General features: G+C 41.6%; 1 protein-coding gene across 1 annotated transcript in view; it reads right to left on the minus strand.

Moving 5' to 3' along the window:
* Positions 1 to 24,498, minus strand: part of LOC115083221 (receptor-type tyrosine-protein phosphatase N2-like) — a 322,268-nt gene that overhangs the window by 125,584 nt on the left and 172,186 nt on the right. The window contains exons 8-9 of the mRNA XM_029587030.1: positions 9,049 to 9,168; positions 8,193 to 8,359 (exon numbers count right to left, since the gene is read on the minus strand). Coding sequence (XP_029442890.1) covers positions 8,193 to 8,359; positions 9,049 to 9,168 — 287 coding nt within the window. The remainder of the gene's footprint in view (positions 1 to 8,192; positions 8,360 to 9,048; positions 9,169 to 24,498) is intronic.

A 24,498-nucleotide genomic window follows, 5' to 3' on the forward strand; every position in this document is an offset into this window, starting at 1 on the left:
CACAGCCAGGGGGTTCAGGAAATGGATGCTTGTCAGCTGAGCGTCCGTTTACTGCCGGCATTTTTTTTTGTTAACTTTTTTTTTTTAAGTTAATTTAGTTTTGTTTTTCCTCCTACTTAATATCGCAATGATATTAAGTAGGAGGCAGTACAGCAAAGCAGTTTTTTCTGCTTTTCTGTACTAGTGTAAGGAGTGCTCAGCAATTGAGCAGGCGTTAATTTCTGATCGCAAAAATGTGCATCCTGGACGCACATTTTTTTCTTGCATCGGGAGTGAATAGCTAATAGCCTCATTCACATGCATTTGCATGTGATGAGCGCTATTAGATTCACTCCGCATTGGACACGGGTTATATAGGCGCTAATCTCCTTATTGCGTAAGGGGATTAGTTAGTGCCTCTACAACCCGCGTCCAACTGTGGGTTATTCAGTGCGCTCAGCCTAGTGCACTGTATTGCATCTGCCCCAATGTGAGGAGAAACAGGAGGAAAGGGTCTAAAAGGTAGTGTCAGCTCCAGCTTTACTCTCTTCCCTCCTGTGTGAACAGGCACCATGTGGAAAGAAATAGGAAGGGAAGGGATGAAGCAGACATAGATCAGCATGCAACTGTCTGTTATCCCAGGACTTGAGGCTTAGCTAAGAACAGAGCAGAAGAGGAGAAAGGAGACACCTTGGAGCACAAGTCAAGGAGCTGTAAGTAATTTATAGGAGGAGAGGAGTAGGAGGAGGAGAATGCTGGGCTCATTTCTGTGGGGGAAGGGGGTGAGTAAGGAAGGGGGCAGGGAAAGCGAAAGAGAGAGTGTATGTATGTGTGTGTGTGCGACAGTTTGGATTAATGGGGTGGGGGCCATGGGAGTGGTGGAGGAGACAAAGTTGATATGCATTCCCATATCGCACCCTGCTCATCAACAGTAGTCTCAGGCTGACTACAACTCTAAAGTTCTCAGGTAAGCCGATGCCATCTCTAACACTCGCCTCGAGCTTGAAGCATGCCAAGCGGGAATCCGGATGGCACTGTGCCTCTTCCCGCCTCTCCTCTGGCCTAGACCATGGTAACAATGAAGAGAAGTTAGCACCGGGCCTATGAGTAGGTGTATGCTCATAGGCTCTACAGTGGCTCCTTCTCCCCTCCGCGTGGGTTTCCTTAGTAACAGGAAGCCCTTCTGGAGGAGTAGGTGGCGCTGCCAAAGGGCCTGTATGCACACACCTGCTCCCAGGCCCTACGCTAATTTCCTTCAATTGTTGCCCTGGGCCAGGTAGAGAAAAAGAGGTGAAGGAAGGGCAAGGAGGACTGGGAGAGTGCTCAGATGGAGAGAACCTGGGCAGGGGTACCCAGGGGATGCCCTCCCACCAATCTCAAGTGCCTGGGGCCCCACTCCCCGTCAAAAGTGCCTCTGGGCAAAAAAAGCCCCAAATCCAATCCTGAATATATATGAGATCAATTTCAAACATTGGAGATCCAATATATGCATATTTCTCAAGCATATTCATAGTGGAAATCCTGAAAACCTGATTGTCTGTGGGTTCACTGGGACAATTTTTGGGAAGCCCTGACTGGGATGCAAGTGGGGAACGGTGTTCTATTTTCTGCTTCTTATGAATATCCTTATTTTTAGAACATTGCAAATAACTTTTTGAAAGCTTGAATAAACACCAAATGGCAGAGGAACAGCCCCCCTTTAACAATAGTAGATATTTGAGAGAATTTGATAATTAGTTGTGCTTTGCCTCCTGGAGGTCAAAATAGCCAGGGCTGAATGGACCTCGAAATAAAAAGCTCTCTCAGTGGATAACAATGACAATCCAACTGCCCTGCCCCTCCCCTTAATTCTGTATTTTATTTATTACTAAAATTTGATCTCATAGCAGGTTAAAAACGTAAAATAACCCACATAAAAGGTACGTGCAGACTTTACTCCACCACGCACAGTTATAACACTACTCTCTACAGGAAGTCTTTCAGTTGTCTGAAACACGAATTAGGCAAGTTATTCATTTTCAGATGATGACCTGACGGAACTGATTTCATGTCAGTCTCTGGTCTGTACATCCTAAAAGCAACTGTGTGGTCCCGTGGTCCCCACTGCAGATTACCAGTACCTTGAAATGACTAACTGCGGCTCAGTTTTTGAATGCGATAAGCATACGTGCTAAATAAATTAATTAAAAAATAAAGTGCTAATTTATAATCTAGCAACATGCAAGGTTTAATTTTCAAAATGGGTTTTCATTCAAATACTATATTTGCTTTGCATCCTGAATCCTTTAAGTAATGTTGAAGTCATCCCATTATTGAAGCACCCAAGGAATTTGTGATCGGCCCAAAATTTTCATCGTGAAAAATATTTGTCTCATCTGCAAATGCCAGTGAAAACCGGGGGGCAAGAAGAAGTGGCTGGTAAAGTAGTCTGTTTGGTTCAGATTCTAGAGCACAGTTGGAACGGTCTATGACACATAGAGGTAGATTTTAAAAGGCCTGTGCGCAGCAACACTGGAAGATACGCGCGTGACTCGGCCGTGCACGGGCCGTGCAGATTTTAAAAGGCCCGTGGCCACGCGTGTATCTCCTGATACGCGGATAAAAAAAAGATTTGGCGAAAAAGGGGGGGGGGGGATGTGGGTGGGCTGGGACTGCACCATGCAGTCACTAATTCGCACTAGTGCACTCTGGGATCCCTCAACCATGTAACTTGCTTCTGCTATGGACTGCGTGTAAGCAGATAATTTTTTTTTAAAAAGTGTAGTCAGCAGGGTTTTAAGGGTCAGGATTAGTAGGGTAAAAGGGAGATTAGTTAGCTAGAAGGGTTTATGAAGTCCTTTCTTTTACTGTGGTGAACTGGGAGGGAACAGGGAAGTAGGCCTGATACGTTGCTGTGCGCATCTGCTAAAATCCCCGCCACTTACACACTCGGGACGGCATTCGCATGCACATATTGATATAAAATTGTGCACGCGTGTCCGAGCGGGTAGCTGCTTTTATAACATGCACGCATAAACACGTGCATGTTATAAAATCGGTGTGTCCATGTACACGCACCGGCAAATGCACGCACATGTACGTCACTTTGAAAGTTACCACTATAGTCAAGTACTGCAGTGAAGTGGGAAGTTTTGTACAGTTCGGATTTCTTCACTTGATAAAGTTCCTGTCCTCCTCAGTCACACTATTTCATCCCTTAATACAATTGGCACTTCAGTTTAGTATCCAGCATAATGCTTTTTTTTCTTTCATTCGGTCAAAGCACATTCTGTTGAGTGGAAGAGAATGTTTCTATCAAACATTTATTTGAAAGCTAAAATAAGCCTGCTGTATTTCATTTTCCTTCTTTTTCTCCCATGGTGCCCCACTGCCTGAAGGTTTGGAGCAAGATCCAACAGGAGGGAAGCTGACCCAGACTCACTAATTCTGCTGGAGCCCCTTCCCCTCTATTGCTAATCCTATGGCAGCAGAGATGGGAAAATGAACTCAGGCTTGCCCAAAATGGCCGACACTGTTTTTTTTTTCTTTGACACTTCTGTTTCTCTTCTTCCTCATACACTATATTTTTTCCTAAAACTGTGATGGATGTTCATTATCATATTAAGAAACTTTACAGTATTCATGTCTAAAATTCATAGAAGATTCTCAGGTAAGCACATTTCAGAAATTTCAAACAGCTGTGAAACACAATGAACACGTGACACCTGCCATTCTACTTACAGATGTTTTGGAAACCTTTTGAGTAGCGCGTTTCAAATGCATGTTTAAACAAGACCCTTCAAAGATATTCAGCTAATAAGGAAATGTCCAACTGTCTTAACTTCATGCTTCAGTGTACGGTATCACAGTGAACTGAAAACTGTCGGTGTGCAAAATTCATTTGAGAAAATAAATACGGATTAATACACAGAGCAAGAATTAAATGGGGAAAAGAATGATTAGTAAATACAAACCAACCCTTGGCTCATTCAGCGAAAAGAAACCGTCATGCAAACCATCAGCAAGCAAAGGTCAGAGGTCGTTAGAGGCTGCGAAAGGGGGGTTCCCACATTGTCCCTGCAGCAGAGTCACAGTTTCCAATGATCACTTTTGTGACTATGCAACTGGGCTCATATTACTAGCTGCAACATCACAAAAATGACACTGGCAACCGCTAATTAGCTGGCAAAACAAGAGTCATCCATTTTTAAAGTGAGCAGTGTTAGTAAATGCCATTGCACACAGCAAGAAGTGATAGCATAATGTATGTATTTTAAGCAAAGCCCTCAGGATAATTATCTTTTAGCTTTAGCAGTTGTTCTTTAAAGTGGAAACGTGCACATTCTGGGTTCAAGAAATATTTAATTATACACATCAGCGCATGACTAACAAGCTAGTCCAGAGCCAGAATGGTTTGCCTACTGTTTAAAATGAAATTTAGGAGTCTATGAGCATTAAACTGACCAACATTAAATGTGTCAATCTTACCTTTTTGAATGGGACAGTTTATATAATTTATTTTTTTTTAAAATAAGTCCTTTCTTAGACTGTAGCACTACATATTTCAAATACAAAAGCTGATTACTAGTATTTGGTCAGTTTACTGCTAATTTTTAACAATGCTTACATGTATAGTTTCAGGAAATAAAGCAAGAAAATAAAGCAAACTTTAAAAATGTTTAGGAAGAAATTTCCAAATCAAGACAAAAGAATAATGGCCTGCATTTCCAAAGAAACTTGCGGAGTAAAGAATTCAGAAACATCGGTTTTTTCTTGGTTATGAACTGTGAGGATAAAGGCTAGAGGGGTTGGTTTTAGATGCATGCACCACTTCATTGTACATACCAGATGTATATTAAGGCATGGATATATCAAGAGAGCATCTGCAGCTGTCACAGGAAGGTTGCAAGGGCACTTTCACGCCTTGTGACCTTCTCTTGAAACTGCCAACATTTTCAGGCACTGCTGTGGCTCGTCAGGTTATCAATAGTGAACAGTAGAGATGGCCCAACCCAAAATTTGTGATCTGCACACTTTTAGGTCAGGGATCTTTAGTTCAGCTGAGTATTCATGATTCCAACCTCTGATTCACAGATAATTTATTTATTGACGGTCTGAGATTTTCAGCTAATTTTGGAGAGTTTCTGCATGAATAATTCACCAAGTTGCAGATCTTTCATTTAGTTGAAAGTTAATCTTCGGAAAGCACAAAGCCGGTATTTTGAAAGATCTTTTATTCTGACTGAGTGATATTTTGATCTTTCATATTTGTGATCTATAGGCAAGTATCTATGAACCTCCTAGCTACGGATCTGCCATGCGTTGGCTTATTTAAAAAATCTTAGCCAGTAATTCACTAATCATGCTGATGAAGGGGGTTCCTGATTAGTACAAAATAATTTGACCCATCTCTACTGAACAGCCAGAACAAATCATTTGGAAAACAAAATGACACTAGCATGGTTTACAATCACCAGGAGATCATTCACTGGGAGGCTTATACTCCCCTGTTTGAGCTTTCAGCAAGGCAAAAGAAACTCTAGATCTCATGCAGAAGACGTTCACCTGTTTTGCCAATGAATTAACAAAACACTTAAGTTTAATTTGGTAAAAAGTAAAAACTAAAACAAAAGGGGTTGTATGAATGTTTAGGCCTCGGATGGGCTTGGAAAATGTATAGAACAGAGTCCACATCAGAACAGATAAAGAACCTGATTGTAACCACATATGCCATATTGTGTTACTGAAGCTTCCAAAATGGCATCTTTTTTGGTTTGTTTTACGAATTCAGACACTGAGATTTTCTTCCTCTATATATATCATCTTCCAATACTAATAATCAAGACAGAATAATAGACCACACTAGGATGAAAGGTTGTTGTTTTTTTTTTAATATATGTTCATTTATTCTATGCATTTTAACTGAATAAATGCATTGAAGCTTTAGGACCACATGGGAGCCTGAACTCTTTGGAAGCTTAGCTGACAATAGCTGCTGATTCATAGGGCTATTTGGAGCTGTAACTGGCATAATCTTAAGAAATGCCAGAGATTAAGAAAATGAGGTTAGGAACAGAGCAAAATCATTTTACACAGGGCCCTAATCTTAAATGACTTTTCACTAAAGGCACCCTTATAGGAATTAGTTATTAAAGGGTACCTCATAGAAAATGGGAAGAAATAATGGTAATTATAGTGGTCTCAAATGGTGGCCTTACAGGAGTGATCTGTTTCCTCATAAGTAGCAGAGAATATGAATGGTTTGCCAGATAAGCTAAAAGCAGCCATTTAGGTAAGGCTGTATGGCCGTTTCTAAAACGGCCATACAGCCTGCACTGCAATAATATATTCAGTTAAAACGAAACAAATGCAAAAAGTTACAGACCAATAAAACTATGATAGCGCAGAGGGCTACCATGTGTAACTGTCCGGTACAGGTACCAGGAGGGTCTGCTGAAACTGGTCTGTCAAGCTCAAGCTTACATCGTCACCAGAATTCAGAGCTACCAGTGCAAGCCATGTACAACTCTGTATCTACGCTGGATGTTGGGAATGGAAGGGGAGACAGAAAGAAAGGGAATGGACTCTCTGGGGCCAGGAGAGAGGAGAGGAAGAGAGCCAGAAGGAAAGCTGAACGTTCACGTAGGAACTGTGGGAGGGAGGAGAATGCTGGCGAGAGAGGAGTCTTGTTCAAGTGTAATGGGCGTGATCTCGGGAGCTTCACATATTTACTCTATAAGGTAAGATTTTATAGTTTTTATATTTTATTTTTTGGTACTTCCTCCTTTCTCCTTTTTCTTTCAGCTCAAGTGGAACCAGTGCTGGGATTCTGGTGCCATGAACCTTCATTCTCACCACACACCAGAGATTTTTTTCTCCCTCTGTTTTATTAGACCCACCATCTCACTCTTCCTAATCTTTCTGGAACTCTGTAGCATGTGCTCTAAAACCGGCCAGTGGATATCATCCTTGATGGCCATGACTCCCTCCGTAGTATCCCTAGCTCCAGCTGACCCGGGGATCAAACTAGGTGGCCTTCCATCCTTGTGCACTGCCACTGAGCGACCGGGTCAGTCCGATTAGGTAGGCTTTTAGATGTGATTAAACTAATCCTATCTATAATCACAATTTACCATATGATAATTGGGGTTGGAAGACGAGAAGGATGTTAAGGAATTAAAAATAGCAAGCCATTCTCTCGGTCTGTATATAGAGCTGAATTTTCAAAGCCATTAACATGCATAAAATATGGTTTTATGCGCATGAATGACTGTTATAGCCGGGGGATCAGCGCATGTAGAAGTACGCATATAACCAAATCTTGCACATACATGTTATGTGCAGTGGGGATAGGCATTCTGAGGGCAGAGTTATGACTTATGTGTATAAGTACGTAAACACGTAAGCTAACCTGTGAAGAGCAGGTGTACTTTCGGCGCGTTATTTTGTGCTCGGTGAAGGGCAATTATCTGAATATTTTCACAAGTTTGCTTTGAAAAATGTGGGTCCATGTCTGCTTGGAAAAATTATCCCAACCCACACAATTACTTTCTCTGTGGGTAATTTTCAAAGCCACTTCTGCAGGTAAAGCAGTGCTCTATCTACGGAAAGGGTTGTTTTTTTTTTTATAAATTTGTCCACCCTGTCTGCAGGTAAAATAAGTGCATAGGGCCTGCTAGGTATGCACTTTTACCTGCACTTTGAAGAGATGTACTTGTTTTTGTATTTTCAAAAGTGTGTATCTAATTTTCCCCTAAAAAAATGTTTGCACACATGTGTAAATAGGTGCATGTAGTTTAGGTGGGATAATTTTCAAAGAGAAAGTATGTGAATACTTTCACTTTGAAAACTAATGAAAAGTATGTAGGTAGTTACAAAATACCCCCCCCCCCCACCCCAATAATGTTATCTACCGTACTAACCTCTAGGGAGGTTTGTATGGATGCATTGATTTAAAAAAGGTGAAGGTGCTTTATATTTTCTTATACATGCAGTTGTCAGGCGTATAATGCAGATCAGAGCACAGCATCAACCAACAATTTTGACTGATATATTGTGACTGCGTTACTGAAATTAACTGAAAATTTAAGAAATTATTTACAAACACACTAAAGAGTTTGCTTCAAGTGTTTGGAGAACGTGTTGCAAGAACCAAACAAATGCTTTGCACAAAAAGGAGATAACTTAAAATCCAGCTGTTTTTCTTTAATATGGTATTATACGATTTGCTGTACCTGCGGAAGTCCAGAAGTGATCTTGTAGAAGGTGGCACATCCTGGTCATTCCAGCTGAGAAAGTGAAAGTGTGTCACAGTGCGGGTCTCACTAGTTTGAAGGTTTTTCAAATAGAAGCTCCGTACGAGGAAATCCTCGCACCAGATGTGCTCAGAGACTAGATTTACCTGATTGAAACAGAAAATTTCCAGGACTCATGAATGTAACTTGAAGGCAGCATAAGAAAACAAACAACAGTGCAGCATTGCTTTTCAGGTCACATTGGCTGCTTTTTAGCTCTCTGATCATTCGAGTGCGTGTTTTGTTAGCTTTGCTGTCAGGCATGTTCCTTATACTACATTTCTTTCTGAGCCTTTGCTTTGTAAGGGCTATAGGGATATGATATGTAAATAAAATCCAGTGCTTTAAAACTAAAACAAACCTCCCAGCAAAAGCATCTATTGTGCACAATAGATACTAATTATTGTCTTACCAAAGTCCAGATCCATCCTAGTTTAGAATAGTACAAAAATAGCAAGAAAAATGCCTGCTGGGGTTAAGGTCAGACATTTTGAATAGATACAGATTTCTTTTTGAAAAGTCTAAAAAACCATGAACACAAAGAAAAACTTCTTAAAATTTTTCTAAATACAATGTGATGCAATATGGTCAATATAGTATGTTAACATTTCACCTTCAAACTGTACTGTGGTAGCAAATCAAATATAGCACACCGGGTATTTTTCTTGAATTGTTCACAAATACAGCTCCATTAAATTATGTTGTAGGCCTGCATTTAACCTTCAGGACCACATCAATTTAGTCAATATTTTGCTCCATATAACAAACCCCTGCACCAGATATTCTGTTGATGTACCTCATAGATGTGGTAAAGGTTTGACCCTTCATCCGGCCAATAGTGGTAACACTGTTTGACTCCATTTTCAGTGAGAGGTGTCAGCATGACAATAACGACACAGCCATTCTCCCAGACCATCTGCAGACAAAGAAAGATACCAAGGGCACACTGTGACTGCCTAATTACTGTGTGACATGTGCAATTACCACACTCAGATATACAATCAAAACTGAGGAAATTTATTTCATTTTCAGCACACACTTTTTTTTAAATCACTGCAGCTGCCCCCAAATATCTGAAAGTGCTTGTACCATGATATGTATTGTTCCAGAAAATATTAAATTCCAGGAATTTATCATCAGTGGAAGGCATTACCTTTACTATACCATTCTACATTTAGGTCTTTAAAATTGCATATTTAATTTTATTCCTGCAAAAAAAGAAATTGTGCTCCATGCTTTGTTTAGTATTTGACATGGTTTGATAAGTGAAAAATAAGGCAACTAATTGCCCAAGTAGATGAATTTCCTGAAAAAGTTGCAAGAATGTAGTTTTGTGCTATGAAATGCTATCCAATCGTACACTGAAAAGCTTTTCTTAGAGGATTTCCAACAGAAAATACCGCATTTCAGGCTGGACTAGGGCTTGTTTATTACTAATAAATGAACAGCACATGGAGATATAAAAAAGGAGTGTATAACTACCTTAAGTGAAATCTAAATATTGAATAGAAAAAAAATGACATACCTAAGGGTATACCGTACATGTAAGGCAGGAAAATGGCACATTGTAAATTAATTAATAAATATACCAAGGGGTTACGCTCAGTTCTCGATGTTAATTCATTTAAGAATTGTTTATTTGTTTATTATGTTGTTTGTGATATGTCCTTGTTTGCATGCTTTATTTTAATTATGAAGTGCGGAATATAAGACTGAATAAATTGAAGTAAATTGAAATAGAGCCTGTATTAAACCATTTAATGTGGTCAACACAGTAGATAACCATCTGTATACATCCTTGGTAACAAAAAAGGATTTCAGGACTTTTTTTTTTTAAAAAGCAACAAAAGAGAAATAAAAAAAGGCGGTCTGCATTGGTCTTCCAGCTGAATGCAAGACAAAGTGGCCCTCCAGTAAATGTTCAGCACTGCAATCATTAAAAACAGTATTATTTATATGTGAAGCATTATTTATGTGCGATTCCCATTGTCTTGTTAGTAGCATATTGAATTACTGAATAAACTGGCAGGCTGGCCTCTCTGTGAAGGGTTACATTTCAATTATTTATTTTATAGAAATATTTATAAAACCATTTAGATGTAAATTACTTTGTCAACAAAAAGCCTTTTGCTTGCTTTGCATGCCATAAATTCAATGAAAATCTGAGTGCCACAAAAAGAGCCTGCAATATTGTTTGAGGCAGGGTTAAATCCCTTTGGTGAGAGCCACTGGCCGCAAAATTATTTTCACAATGGCCCTATTTTCAAAGTATGGCTTTACAAAATTTTCAATTTTACAGAATTATCAGAATTCTAGACAGAAGAGTGATTAGAATGTTCGCTGTCTTTCATATGAGCATGAGCACATCGTGTTTATAGTGAAATGTGTCAGAATTCATTGCAAGGGTGGTTGAAGCAGCATATTTGTGGTGCCTGGTCTACATGAAAGCTTTTAAAGGAGAGAGGGGAAAACAAAGAATATAATCAGCAATCCCATACCTACAACCGTGGAGTCTAAGACACGAAGATTAAAAATGACTTTCCCAGGTCAGACAGAACATGACAGAAGAATTGGGAATTTAAGTCAAATTATTTCTCTTGGCTCACACTGTAGTTTATTAGACCACAAATCCAGTCTCAGTAGTAAATAGCTTAAAAGATGGACAAAAAGCTGTAAAATCAAATATTCAAGCTGACTGCCCTAAAAGGGGTTATATCAACTCAAATAATTTCAATTGCCTTCAGTCTTTTCCATTACTTACTGTACATTATACAGTTTGGGGCTGCCTAACTGAGCAATGTGAGAGGCAACTGAACAGTTCACATGATGAATGATCAAAACAGAAACTGTACTTGGAGAAATACTTTCATTTTACAGCAAGTAGCTAAGCATAATTTTGAATATTTTAGGATACTAATCTGACTAGTTGTTCTTTTTTTTTTTTTTATCAGAGTGGGACACATTTTACTCCTGCACAAAAAATGCTTCAATGTATTATTTTGAGATAGTCAGAGCAGCATAAAATGCACATCTGCGGGATCTATGCCATAGAATCACTTCACAATGGGATTTTTCTCATGTCCCCTATGGCCTACCAAACCAAAACTTATCTTCCTCCTCCACAGTAGCTGCCTGTGATGACACTGGTACCCTGCTGAGCAGTCTGTCATCCAGGACAGGAGGAGGAAGGAGAAGGGCTGGGAGAAAGCAAGGCAGGCCTCTCCACGAGACAGCTCAAATGGCATTTCAATAGCCTTTCCATTCATTTATCATTCAAGACATTTATAAATGTTTCTTTGAGGGTGACTATGCTGCACAGGGCAAAAAAAAAACAAACCCGAAGAGAAACCGGGAAGGATAACTTACAAACCTGTTGGCATTAATGCATGTGTGTGCATATGTGGACTTGCGCAGTTTATAAAGTACCGGGTACTTATGCTCCGAAAGTACATGTGTATGTTTCAGAACGCGTTTACATTTCCACTGCAATGAAAGTGTTTCATTTCCCTACCTACTTTATAAACATACGTGCTTCTATTTTAGGTGCGGAAAAAAAAAAACCGAACATGCATGCGTCAAACCAGCTATAACATATGCACATATATGCTCTTGTCTGTGTATTTGAAATGACCAGTTTGCTGACATGTTAGACAATCCACCCAGTCCATCTCCAGCTCAGCTGGATCCTCCTCTAGCAACTCATCCTGAACCACACCAGTTCACCTAGACCCAGTTTATTTGCAGACAATAAACAAACCCAATATCAATTGTGCTAGGAAATTAGCAGGTATAAAATTACACAAATAAGTTAAGATAATTTATACCCAAATATCTCTTATAAACTGGCAACTTCCTGATGTACCGCTTGACTCTGCGCCATAATGTTCCTGGATTGCCTCTTTTTTTTTTTTTGCACAAATCCGAACATGCATGTATCCTTTTGATGTTTATAAAATGGCATGTTCGTGAATACAGGTCACTCACGCACATGTGTGCTTATTTTCTGGGCATAATCTCTTAAAATGGACTCCTTTGTTTGCAACCCATTTGACTCTGGTTTTGCATCACAGGGAGAGTGTTTCAGGAGCAGCTAAAGATGTGGCTTCTCAGTCTTCCCTAAACCGAGCTCACCACCCCCCCCCCCCCCCCCCCCCCATAACTGCATGCGTTCTTCAAGGCAGTCCCCCAGGCTTTGTTTAAACAAATGCAATAATTTAAATAGTGCAGCCACCCTAATTAACTAATCTTACTCGCTAAAAGGAATACATACATACATAGATGTGTATAGGGAGAAACATTTTACCATCCTCCTTCCTTTGGTAACACTGCGAAAGACGACGTTCCTTTCTGGTTCCCCTCTCCTGAGGCAGGGGAGGGGGCAAGCGACTTCCACGTTTGGATTCAGACTTTTTCCATGGCCGTAAAGCAAGCAGTTCCTCCCCCTTCTGGTTTTTCACATGAGTGGGAGCCAAGGGGAAAATACAGGCAGATGGGCCCCAGTAAGCTCCAGCTCTTCTCTCCTCCATTACACAAACGAGGAAGAGGAGGCAGGTGATTCAGTTCATTCCCAGTTCCTTACCGCTTTGTGGGGTACACCACTAATTTCCCTCTTCTTCAATGGGCACCGAGGAGGAGGAAGCAGATGGCCCTGCTTATTCTCTGGTTTGGCAGGTGAGCGGGTGGGAAGGAGGAGGCACAGTGGGCTACTTCTTTCACTGCGGCCACTGCAGCAAGGTTTGTTTTCTCCTCTGTGCCTCCCTGCTGACAGAACGGGGGCAGGGTGTGAGAACCCCTGGTTGAAAAGCACTGATGTTGTGTCCAGTCGCAGACGGCTGCGACCGCTCTGCCTTACCTCTTTTCTACCCTTTTCCGCCTCCTTGGGCAAGATGGCTGCCTCCGGTGCCAAGTGCCGAAACCCTCGCCGTCTCCAACTCAGCATGGGCGTCCCAGCCTGCCATGCTCCTTCCCGTGGCCTCCTGGGGTGCGCGCACGTTGCCTATGCTTAAGTGCACGTCATGGCGGGAACCTCGGGGTCGTCCCCACCACATGACGTCAATACCTCCGGGTATTTAAGCCTCTGCTACGTTACCTACTTTGAGTTAGCAAGGACTTCGGTTTAGCTACTCTGACCACTCTAAGCTGCTCGCTTAGAAGCCTCGCTAACCTCTGGGGAATCTCGCTCCTGATGAAGCTCTAGGCACCCGCTCCTCGGGGGCTTCCCGCTTCCAACAACCCTTCGAGGTTTCTACTAACTAGACAACCGCTCCTCGGGGGTCTCTCTCTATTTCAGGATCTTCTGTACTATCAGGTACTCGCTCCTTGAGGGCCTACCAGTCCAGTGTATCCTGCACCATGGACCTTCAGACCCACCATCTCCATTGCCTGGAAGACGCCTGCACTACGCTCCAGTGAGTACCTCTATGATCCAGTTCTCCAACTCCACCCACCAGGCTTGGCTTATCCCGCACCGCGGGTTCCTATCTTCCTTGAACATCTGGTGAAACTTCTACATCTGAGACTGTCTGAACGTATTGGCACCTTGCCGGACTTCAGTGCCTTCCTTCCTGCCTCATACCATCTATCTACAGCAGTACAATAAAGTTTTCCACCTACAAGTGTCTGCTCTCTGAGTTTAGCCTATCGCTGTGGTTCCCCATGGGGCCCCTCCCCGTGGGAGGAGTCATCTCCACTGCGACTAAGGGTCCACACTATACCACAAACACAACAACTGACCTAGGGGCTAGAGAAAGTGTGACATGTGTGGGACCCTCAGAGATTGAACCCCCAAGTTTCCCAAAACTGAAATAAGCAAAAGGGGGAAAAAAGTGGATTCGTACTTAATTTTAATAAAATCGTGAAGATGAATTTTAAAAGCTGGGCACGCACCAAAATCGGCAGAGGTGAACGCATGTAGCACATGTACATATCCACCCGATTTGATAAGCCACCCAATGCGAATATCTTGCATTGGGGAAAAAGGGGAGGAATGTGGGTATTCCAGGGCAGGGTCCATAGATATGCGCATAAGTACTACACCCAGGTATATTTTTATGTAAAGTTACTTCTGCTATGGAGGAGGTGCAATTCGCAATAAAACTATTTCCAGGCAACTCTGAGGTGTTGTGGTTTCTGGGTAAACTGGGGGGAGGGCAGGCTAGGCCCTCCAAACCAAGGGGGTTTGGAGGGCCTAGCTGTAGACTGGGCAAACTGGTGGATAATACATTGAAATTGGCAGCTCAGTGCGCTGCGGCAGTCAAAAAAACAAACAGAATGATAGGAATTATTAGGAAGGGAATGGTGAAAAAACGGAAAATGTCATAATGCCTCTGTATTGCTCCATGGTGAGACCACACCTTGAACACTGGGGCAGATTTTTATTCTTACATGCGTGGGGTACATTTGTGCGTGCTACCCGGCGAACACAAATGTACGCCCGATTTTATAACATGCGCGCGCTGCCGCACTTATAACATCCCGTGTCCGCGAGCACAAGGGGGTGCACACTTGTGCACACCGAGCCCTAGGGGAGGCCCAACGGCTTTCCCCATTCCCTCCGAGGCCGCTCCGAAATCGGAGCGGCCTCGGAAGGAACTTTTTTTCGGCTCCCCCCCCACCTTCCCCTCCCTTCCATTATCTAACCCTACCCCCAGCCCTACCTAAATCCCCCCCTACCTTTTGTTGTCAAAGTTACACCTGCCTGGGGCAGGCGTAACTTGCGTGCGCCGGCTGGCTGCCGGCGCACCATGCCCTGGCACAGGCCGGTGCCGGAGCACTCGGGACCGCCCCCCGACCTCTGCCATGCCCCCAGCCCCACCCCCGGACCGCCCATTTTGGAAAGCCCAGGGACATGCGGGCGCTGCCGAGCCTATGCAAAATAGGCTCGGTGTGCGCAGAGATAGGTTTTCAGGGGTTACGCGCGTAACCCTTTGAAAATCTACCCCACTGTGTACAATTCTGGTCGCCGCATCTCAAAAAAAGATATAGTTGCGATAGAGAAGGTCAGAGAAGGGCAACCAAAATGATAAAGGGAGTGGAACAGATCCCCTATAAGGAATGGCTAAAGAGATTAGGCCTGTTCAGCTTGGAGAAGACAGAAAGCAATGAGGAAGACTATCCATAAAAGCCGTGAGGATTAAACAAAGTAAAATAGATGCCAGATGTCCTTAGAAATGCTTTATTTTGATGGAGACGTATTAAAATTGCCAGACTCTGGCTGAGTTTTGCCACCCTATAGGTGGCTTTCTCAGGGGCTGTATAGCTTAAAAATATAGGTATCAAATTGCAGTCATGCTTACTAAAGACAGACTTGTCATCCAGTGGTGGCTTGAAAGACATGTACCCATTGTGGATGACGCAATCAATCGCATACATCTTTTCTGTAACTATATAATATTTTGAGTGAATAGTCCATTACCTGCTGTTGAGTTCACTTAGAGAATAGCCACTGCCATTAGCAATGGTTACATGGAATAGACTTAGTTTTTGGGTACTTGCCAGGTTCTTATGGCCTGGATTGGCCACTGCTGGAAACAGGATGCTGGGCTTGATGGACCCTTGGTCTGACCCAGTATGGCATTTTCTTATGTTCTTATGTGTTTCAGTATCGTGTCCAAAGGTGTCTTTAATAAGCATGACTGCAATTTGATATCTAAATTTTTAAACTATACAGCCCCTGAGAAAGCCACCTATAGGGTGGCAAATTTGGCCAGAGTCGGGCAATTTTAATACATCTCCTTCAAAATAAAGCATTTCTAAGGACATCTGGCATCTATTTTACTTTCTTTAATTCTCACAGCTTGGAGAAGAGACGGCTGAGGGGGATATGAGAGAGGTCTTTAAAATCATGAGAGGTCTAGAATGGGTAGATGTGAATTGGTTAAATACTGTTTCGAATAAAAGAAGGATTAGGGGCATTCCATGAAGTTAGCAAGTAGCACATTTAAAACTAATCGGAGAAAATTCTTTTTCACTCAACACATAATTAAGCTCTGGAATTTGTTGCCAGAGGATGTAGTTAGTGCAGTTAATGTAGCTTGATTAAAACAAGATTTGGATAAGTTCTTGAAGGAGAAGTCCATTAACTGCTATTAATCAAGTTGACTTAGGGAACAGCCACTGCTATTACTGTCATCAATAGCATGGGATCTACTTAGTTTTTGGTTACTTGCCAGGTATTTGTAGCCTGGATTGACCACTGTTGGAAACAGGATGCTGGGCTTGATGGCCCTTTTGTCTGACCCAGTATGGCAATTTCTTATGTTCTTATGGTAGATGAACTGATGAAAAAAATCATGGCATGGACGCATGCCTGTTATAAAATTCCCTCACTTGCACAGCTCAAAGCCGACATTATGCAGCTGGGTTTGCACACTTATAAAATTAGGAACACACATACACATTCCAGGGCTATTTTATAACATGTGCGAGTAGGATATAAAATTACCATGTATCTGACCCAGATACCCGTTTGAAAATTACCATCTTGGCCTAGTAAAAAGGAAGAAAAATGGTTTGATCTTCAGTTTGTTGGACCAAAATAATTTTTTTAAAGCCTTATAACAAATAAAACAGATTTTTTTTCTTAATTTGAGCACAAATATATCTTGGCATTTCACAAGGGTTTTCGTTTTCATTTATTCTGAAACTTCATGTGTTAGTGAAAGCAAAAAACCAGGGGATACGCACGTGGCCGGGCCGTGCGCGCCAAGCGCATTTTAAAAAACAGCCCGGCCACACGCGATTCTCCCGATATGTGCCAAAGTGCATGTTATAAAATCGTTGTGTCCATGTGCGTGCGCGCGCCGAGAACCACACGCACATGGACACACGCACAGACCTTTGAAAATCTGTCCCAAAATGAATTATTGTATCATTTCCTCTAAAGTGTTTCATACACTTGACTTGCTTCCTGAAACAGTTCTGATTACTCCTATTTTTATTCCGACTACCAAATTTCTAGAAGGTTGCACTTCAGGCAGAATTACCTGTGAAGTCGTATGTTCATGCAGCTGAGCATATGGATTGTATCCATGTACCACAGTAAAAGTGCTATGGATCCCACTATATGCTATTGGTTTCCAGTCCTTAATGGCCCTTAATACTGACCATACGCAATAAAGAATTTTAGCCTGCATGCTAAATATCAGACTAATCACAAATGATTGAGTGGAGGTGAGAACCTATGCTAAATCGTGCGTGCAGAATATTCAAATTGGGTGATAATAAACATATTAGCTATTATCAACCTATCCACCAACCGCTACTAAATTTACTGAGCTCACTGGGCTCTGAGCAATTTAGCTCCAGCAGGTGTAGGTGTAGGGAGGGTACATTTTAATGGGACTTCTGAGGATAAAAAACAGTGCTTTACCTGCAGAAACGGCCTTTTTGAAAAAGGCCTACTTTGATATGCATGCAAAATTTATTTGATGCACCTGCCCTATCTGAGTATATAATTCATTTTTCGCTCAAGGATGGTAACTTAAAAATAAGCACGCGTGCCCATCTACTCACATATGTGGGCGCAAGCCCAGATGAGCTGGAATTTTATATCGCCTGCGCATATGTGCGCTACTAATTTTAAACAGTCATACGAGGAAACGTTATTTTCAGATGTTCCTTAGGACTTGTCAGCTTTTACACGCGCAAGTAAGCACATTTTACAGCATTGTCATTTTAACCAGTTAGTCCACCATTTTGCCCAGTCTATCTCTAGGTCAACCAGACCCCTCTGGTTCTTCAGCCTGCACTCCTCCCAGTTTACCTAAACCCCTCACCCAGTCATTGGGACATAAAGAGATTTCTTCTGACTTAACACCTGATAAATTGCAAAATTAAATATGTGAAGGCAACAGCCCGATGCACACTGCGTTCACAGGTTATAAAATCAGGATTTATGTATGTAAATGTTGGCCCCCATCTCGTCCAAAATCTGCCTTTTTTTGTTTTCACATGAGCAAAATTATTCACAGCCAGGTTCTTACGTGCGTACGTGTGAAGTTTATAAAAGAGCAGTACTGCAAATAAGCACTACTTGCACGCACATCTGCTATTTTATGAATGCGCATTTCTTTTAACACTCACCTTAGAGTGGAGAGGCATTCTGGAAGACAGAGTCTGGGCAGGGACTGGTTTTACCTGCATTCTTTTTTCAGTTTGAAAAATACGCACGTACGTTTTCTCGGAAAAACTCCCTACACTAATTAGCAAGAGTCACTTGTGCGGGGAGTTCTACTAGGATCATTTTCAAAGTGAACCGATGTGTGCAAATTTGCTTTGAAAATTGATGAAACCGAAGTGAGCTCTTACAAAATTGCCTTCTGAATGCTTAATGGGTTAACATGGAAGAAAGCGGTGGGGGTGGCAATCTCCACGCAAAGAAAAGCCCCTCCCCCAACAATCAGAAAACCTCTTCTGGCTACACCCCTCTCAGATACCCCGACAAGCTGGAAGACGCTTTCCAACGGCTCCCTCACTTTCTCAATCCTTTCTGTAAACCCTGCCCCACCTTCCTGAACTCAATACATCCTGCTATAGCCCCCCACCCCCCCACACCTAAATTCTTTGCAGGTAGATGGGAAGCCATCAAGCTCCTGCCAGCACTGCTGGAAAACTCAACATGGCCCTGCCTAGGAGTGCTCCACAGTGTAGGACGCCACCATGGAGTTCGGTGCTTGGAAGGGACTTCCTGCTTGTTAAGAGGATAAGGGGGGAGGGGGCTGCCCTGCACTAACTGGTTTTCCACTTTGGGACAGATAGCAGGAGGGATTTAAATACACAGAGCTCACAGCCAAGTCCTAAACCCCCTTTAGTGCAGCCCTTTCAATGGATGCATGCTCTGCTTATCATTTGCTTTCTGGACTAGGCTGCTAATCACAGTCTTAGTGTGTATGCTAGCATTTATTTTTGTGCCTGGCTTTTAGTGACTTTGCCCCAGTGATTACTTGGAGTTTCATACAGAGACAGTGAATGTTTTCTCAGACACAGAAGGTAGCTTTGCTGCCCACTACATTGTGATTGTTCTATAAATTACTGATGATAATCGCATAATATAACCTTTTGGAGCTATTGCTTTTAGCAACTCAACCAAGAATTGCATCTGAGGGACTTTTTCACTGCCCAGCAAACAAGTTCCATTGAATGTCAATGCCATATGTATAAGTCTGCAACTTTTAATATTCTACCTACATTTTCAATTATTAAAAAAAATGTTCTCCAATATTCATGAGGTTATTTGGTGGGAGGGGGTTCTTTTATTAATGGCTAGTAATATTTCACTATATTCAATACCTCAGTGAATTATAATTAATGAAAACAAAGATGAATGACATTTAGGAACACAATTTCTCTTTAACTGCAAATCAGAGTGAAAGCCAATAATGCGACACAGGCACTTTCTTTAAGACCATAGCCAGCTTTTACAACTAGCCTCTCTAAATTGCTACTTTCATCACATAGCATCTTAATGTGTCTTTAGAAGGTACAGAAGCTCATTGAAACCATTATGAAAATGAGGAGAAACACAGATTTTATGAGTGTAATAAAAATAGAATGATCTACACCATAAACTAATCATCTAGCACTCTGCCAGTGCCACCCAAGTGTAACATTGTAAAGCCCACTCATTTAAAGAGGGTTTTCTTACCGTTTGGCAACACTATCCACTGGTTCAAAACACAGTATTTTATTATTGCAGGGGGGGGGGGGGGGGTGTGTGTTATGTGTCTGGCTCTCTAAAGGTTTGGTTGAGATTAAACACAAATGAAACATAATTTAAGCAAACAACTTAAATGTTACTCCGGGGTGCAGTTTTTCTTTTAGGTTACAGTGTGGAAACACAGCCGTCAAGTTTACCAAATCATAAGTAACCAACCCGCAAGTCCATTAGCACCAGGACTGGAGATAGAGGTCAACCGTGACCCTTCCTCAACATGTACGAGTTGTATGCCATATTCAGTAAGAAAAAAAGCTGCAGGTTGAAAACTGCAATATTCATCACTGTCTTTCAATAACATTATCTGGAACCACCAGGCTGCTGCCAGCCGTCTGGAATATCCTTCTACATTGCTTTTCACTACTGAATGACAATTTAGCCATGGTGTGGAGACTGCAATTAAGCTGGCATTTGAAATTCGGTTACATCAGTATTCTCTTCCCTTCCACGTTTTTTTTTTTATTTTTCTTGAAGGCCAACTAACTTTTCCTCTCACAAAAATCACCCCAAGCATCGACTCATTCAAATAGAAAGGGTTATGCAGTTGAAGAATTGGATCAAAACTGGCTGGACACTGAATATCCTTCCTGCTTTCTGGGATACATGTCCAAAGACAGGATTTTTGTTTGCTAAAGTTAAAAAAGGAAGGTTGCCCTACATTTAAAAATGTCTTCTTCCCATCAACAGAACATTCAGAACTACAAATCTAAATGCCACGTTTCCCTTCAGTTCTTCAGTCCATGATGTATGGTTTCACAAGAACGATACAAGATCTGGACAAGATGTGTGCATGAATTTATAAAGCAGGCACAGCAGGTATAGACATAAAAATAAAGAACCCATACAATTTATCAGTGCGGATAATATCTTCAACTTATTTACATTGTGGTAGTTTCTTTTTGGAGCATTAAAGAAAGCAGCATCAGAATTTTGGAACAGAACATAATTAAATACACTTGTCCTATGTAAAGTTGTTTTACTGCATATACATTTTAAAGAGATAAAAAATAAAGAACTAGAGGTGTTTGCAAAAAGTCAGAGGAAAGTAGGAGGCACAGATATTCAGCAATATCTCTTTTATGACTAGACCCTGCAGAATGCCTGTGTAAGCCAAAACAAGACCACATCTTGGGTAGGGCTTCTCTTTGCTGTATTTAATGAAACTTCCGCCATTTATTGGAATTATTTGTTTAATCTCCCCTTTGTTTCTTGCATAATAAATGGCAGCATATTTGGTCTTTCTGAGCAAACTGAAAATGTTTTTATTACCACTATGGAAGACTTAACTGCACTTAACTGACACAGTGCTCGGTCCATAACCAAAGGTGGACCAAAAAGAAGAGAAATGAACCAATGCAAAAATTAATCCATGGTCTGATCTGGTAGGAGGTCAAAACCGCTAGCTCAAGTCACTGCAAAGTGTGGGGTGAAGATGTGGGACTGATATATTTTTAGCTCACAGAAATAACTATAATCATCACTGGAATCATAAAAATTGCAGGGCAGCAGCTCTGTTGTTTGAGGCAGTGGGTTGCCATGGCAAACACATTCATCTTTTGCAGGATAGTTGAACAAACATTGTAGAGACATAAACCACAAGTAATTTCACATGCAAGTTAACCTGTGTATCTGTCTCAGTGAAATGTGCTTATTTTGCCAATTAAATATACCCGTGTTGTACAGTATATTTACAAATTCACCTTCTATAGTGCTCCCCCATTTTAAAGAGAGCTCACTGACCTGTACTTAATAAAATTCGCCAACAGGAAAGAAAAACAAAAACCCCAAATATGCAGCCTGGGCCCAGCATAGCTTAACATCTGGCTACAATCTCATCTTTCCTCTCGTTTAATTTTGGGCTGCCTCTCGTAAAAATTAATTGTCAGTGAGGCATCCCATTCTAAAAAGGATTTCACTATATTTATGAAAGAAAGAAGGGGAAACCGAGAAGCTTGGACTTCTAGTCAGTTTACTAACGTGGAGGCCGGAGGAACTGGCAAGGCAAAGGCGGCAGCAGGCTGCAATCCCTCTCTACAGGGGGTTTCTGCTTCCAGGGCTTCGTCTGCATTTAGGGCTGAACCTTTAAACCGGGTTTTATGCACGCAAATGGCTTTCAGAGAAGGCCCCAGGGTTCAGTGCACGGAGAAGTATGCGCGTAACCCAGCTCTGAGTGGACTTGTTTCTAAGCTGGAGAGAGGCATTCTGCGGAGCTGTGCAGTTGGAACCTCTATGCAGACTTTTTCATTTTAAAAAGTGTGGAGTAAAACTTTTCAAAGGAGTTCCGCACATAAAAAGGTGAATTTTAAAAAAGTTACGCGCATAAAATGCAAGTAGTGCATATTCGCATAGGTGCTATTTTTATAATCCTCAAGCATAAAAAAAAAAAAAAAAAAGGTGAGCTAGGGGTGGGCAAGGGGCATTCTGGGGTGGAGCCAACATTTACACGTATAAGGTGCAATTTTAAAAACTGCAAATGCGACATGCACACAGCTGTTACCTGTGCATATTTACATCTGCTAGATATCAGGTGTAAGTCAGAATATATAGGAAAATAATTTCTGGGTGAGGGGGATCTGGGTAAACTGTGGAGAGTGCAGACTGAAGAACCAGGAGAGTCTTGATGACCTAGAGACAGACTGGGCAAACTGGTGGACTAATTGATTTAACTGGTAATATCCTTCATGCACGCATGTTATAAAATTTGATAATTTACATATGTAAAAGCCAACGAGTGCTAAGAAAAATATGCGAGTTACATTTCTTCTTGTAAATGATTAAAATTAGGAGCAGAGTTTTGGGGGGCAGTTTTACAGGCACAGTCAGAGGTACAGACAGCACAGTAGACATCAGTGATGATTTTATGTGATTTGGAGTGAGGAAAGGGACACAAAGATGCCATTTGTACATTGTATTCTCAACCTAGGTCACGAGTCCATTGTACAAATCTCATCTTTTTATATCTTTCATCACTCCAGATCACATAAAGTCTTCACTGATGTCTACTGTGCTATTCGTACCTCTACTGTGCATGTAAAACTACCCCCCCAAAACCTAGCCCACCACCCAAACCTCACCCCAAGTTCAGAATGCCCTCTTACAGTGGTATAAAAAGTTGACAAATGTGTGCCTCCCCAGAGGAGCTCTCTCTCCTCCCCTCCCCTCTACCTGCCTGAAATGGGATTTGCGATATTTATCGCAAATCCTGGTTCAACAGTAACGCACAGCTTCGCACACATAATGCCAGGAAAAAAGGTATCGTTAAATCCCACGACAGCGTGCGTTACCTTATCGCATGCAACATTATGCACCCTGCATTTTTATAAACTCCTCCCAATTGATTAATGTGTGAATTTTAAAAGGCCCACGTGCACAAATACCAGGAGATATGGGCATGGCTGGGCCGTGTGCGCACCAAGCGCGTTTTAGAAATGGCCCAGCCATGCACGTCTCTCTCAATACGCACCATTAGACGCTGTCCCAGGGGAAGTGCACGCAGGCAGCCAGCCAGCGTGCGGAACTTACTTCATCTATTCAGATGAAATAAGTTCCGAAATTTAAAAAAAAAAAAAAAGGTAAGGAAAGGGGTTTTAGGGATCAGGGAGAAGAGGGGAAAGAGGAGGCAGAGTAGGAAGGGGTATAGGGAAGTTCCCTCCCAGTCCGCTCCTTAATTGGAGTTCACTGGGAGGAAATGAGAATGGGCTGATCGCGTCACCGCGCATATTTTTCAAACATTCCACCCCCCACGCACGTGACTGGTCACCCGCGAGCACATGCATGTGCCGATACAAAATCAGGCGTGCATGTATGTGCGGGCATCGGATTTTATAACATATACCTTTCAATTTTTTTTTAATTTGTATGCGCATCTCATGATGCATTATTTATTGCATGCGTTATGGTATTATCATGGTCGTTAGTGCCCTAATGCCCATGAAAATGCCCTAACGTGATTTGATAAATGATCCTGTTAGCTGGATAAGTCGTCACAGAGGTACTTATTTATTTAAGGTTTTTATATACTGATGTTCCTGTACTAGTACATATCACGTCGGGTTACATAGAACCAAAGTTTGAAATTACATCAAACAAGAGGATACAGATAACAGGGCTAACTTCGTATGAACTTATAGATAAAGCAGCAAACGACTTCAAATTAAATTATTATAAATATAAGTATAAATATACAAAATATAAATAAACAAACATATATAAATACTTAGCTGAATATGTCACCCCTTAACTGGATAAGTCAAAACTTATGTGGATATGTTTAAAATACATGCCGAGTATTTTTGATACGCGAACATGTTGTTGGGTAGATTTACATATATTGCATATAGCGTACATGCATTTGCACACACGATACACAAAGGGTGTGTGCATGCGTGCACGCACATCCATACAGCTGTGCATTTGGGTGTGCGCCCACATGTTTTAAAGTTATCCTCAAAATTAGCATATATGCACACAAATAGCTTGTCCACGGTGCATGAGCTATTTTATAAACATGAAAAGGATGCACGTATTTTCGAT

Source organism: Rhinatrema bivittatum, chromosome 2 (genome assembly GCF_901001135.1).
Source record: "Rhinatrema bivittatum chromosome 2, aRhiBiv1.1, whole genome shotgun sequence".
Taxonomy (NCBI): domain Eukaryota; kingdom Metazoa; phylum Chordata; class Amphibia; order Gymnophiona; family Rhinatrematidae; genus Rhinatrema; species Rhinatrema bivittatum.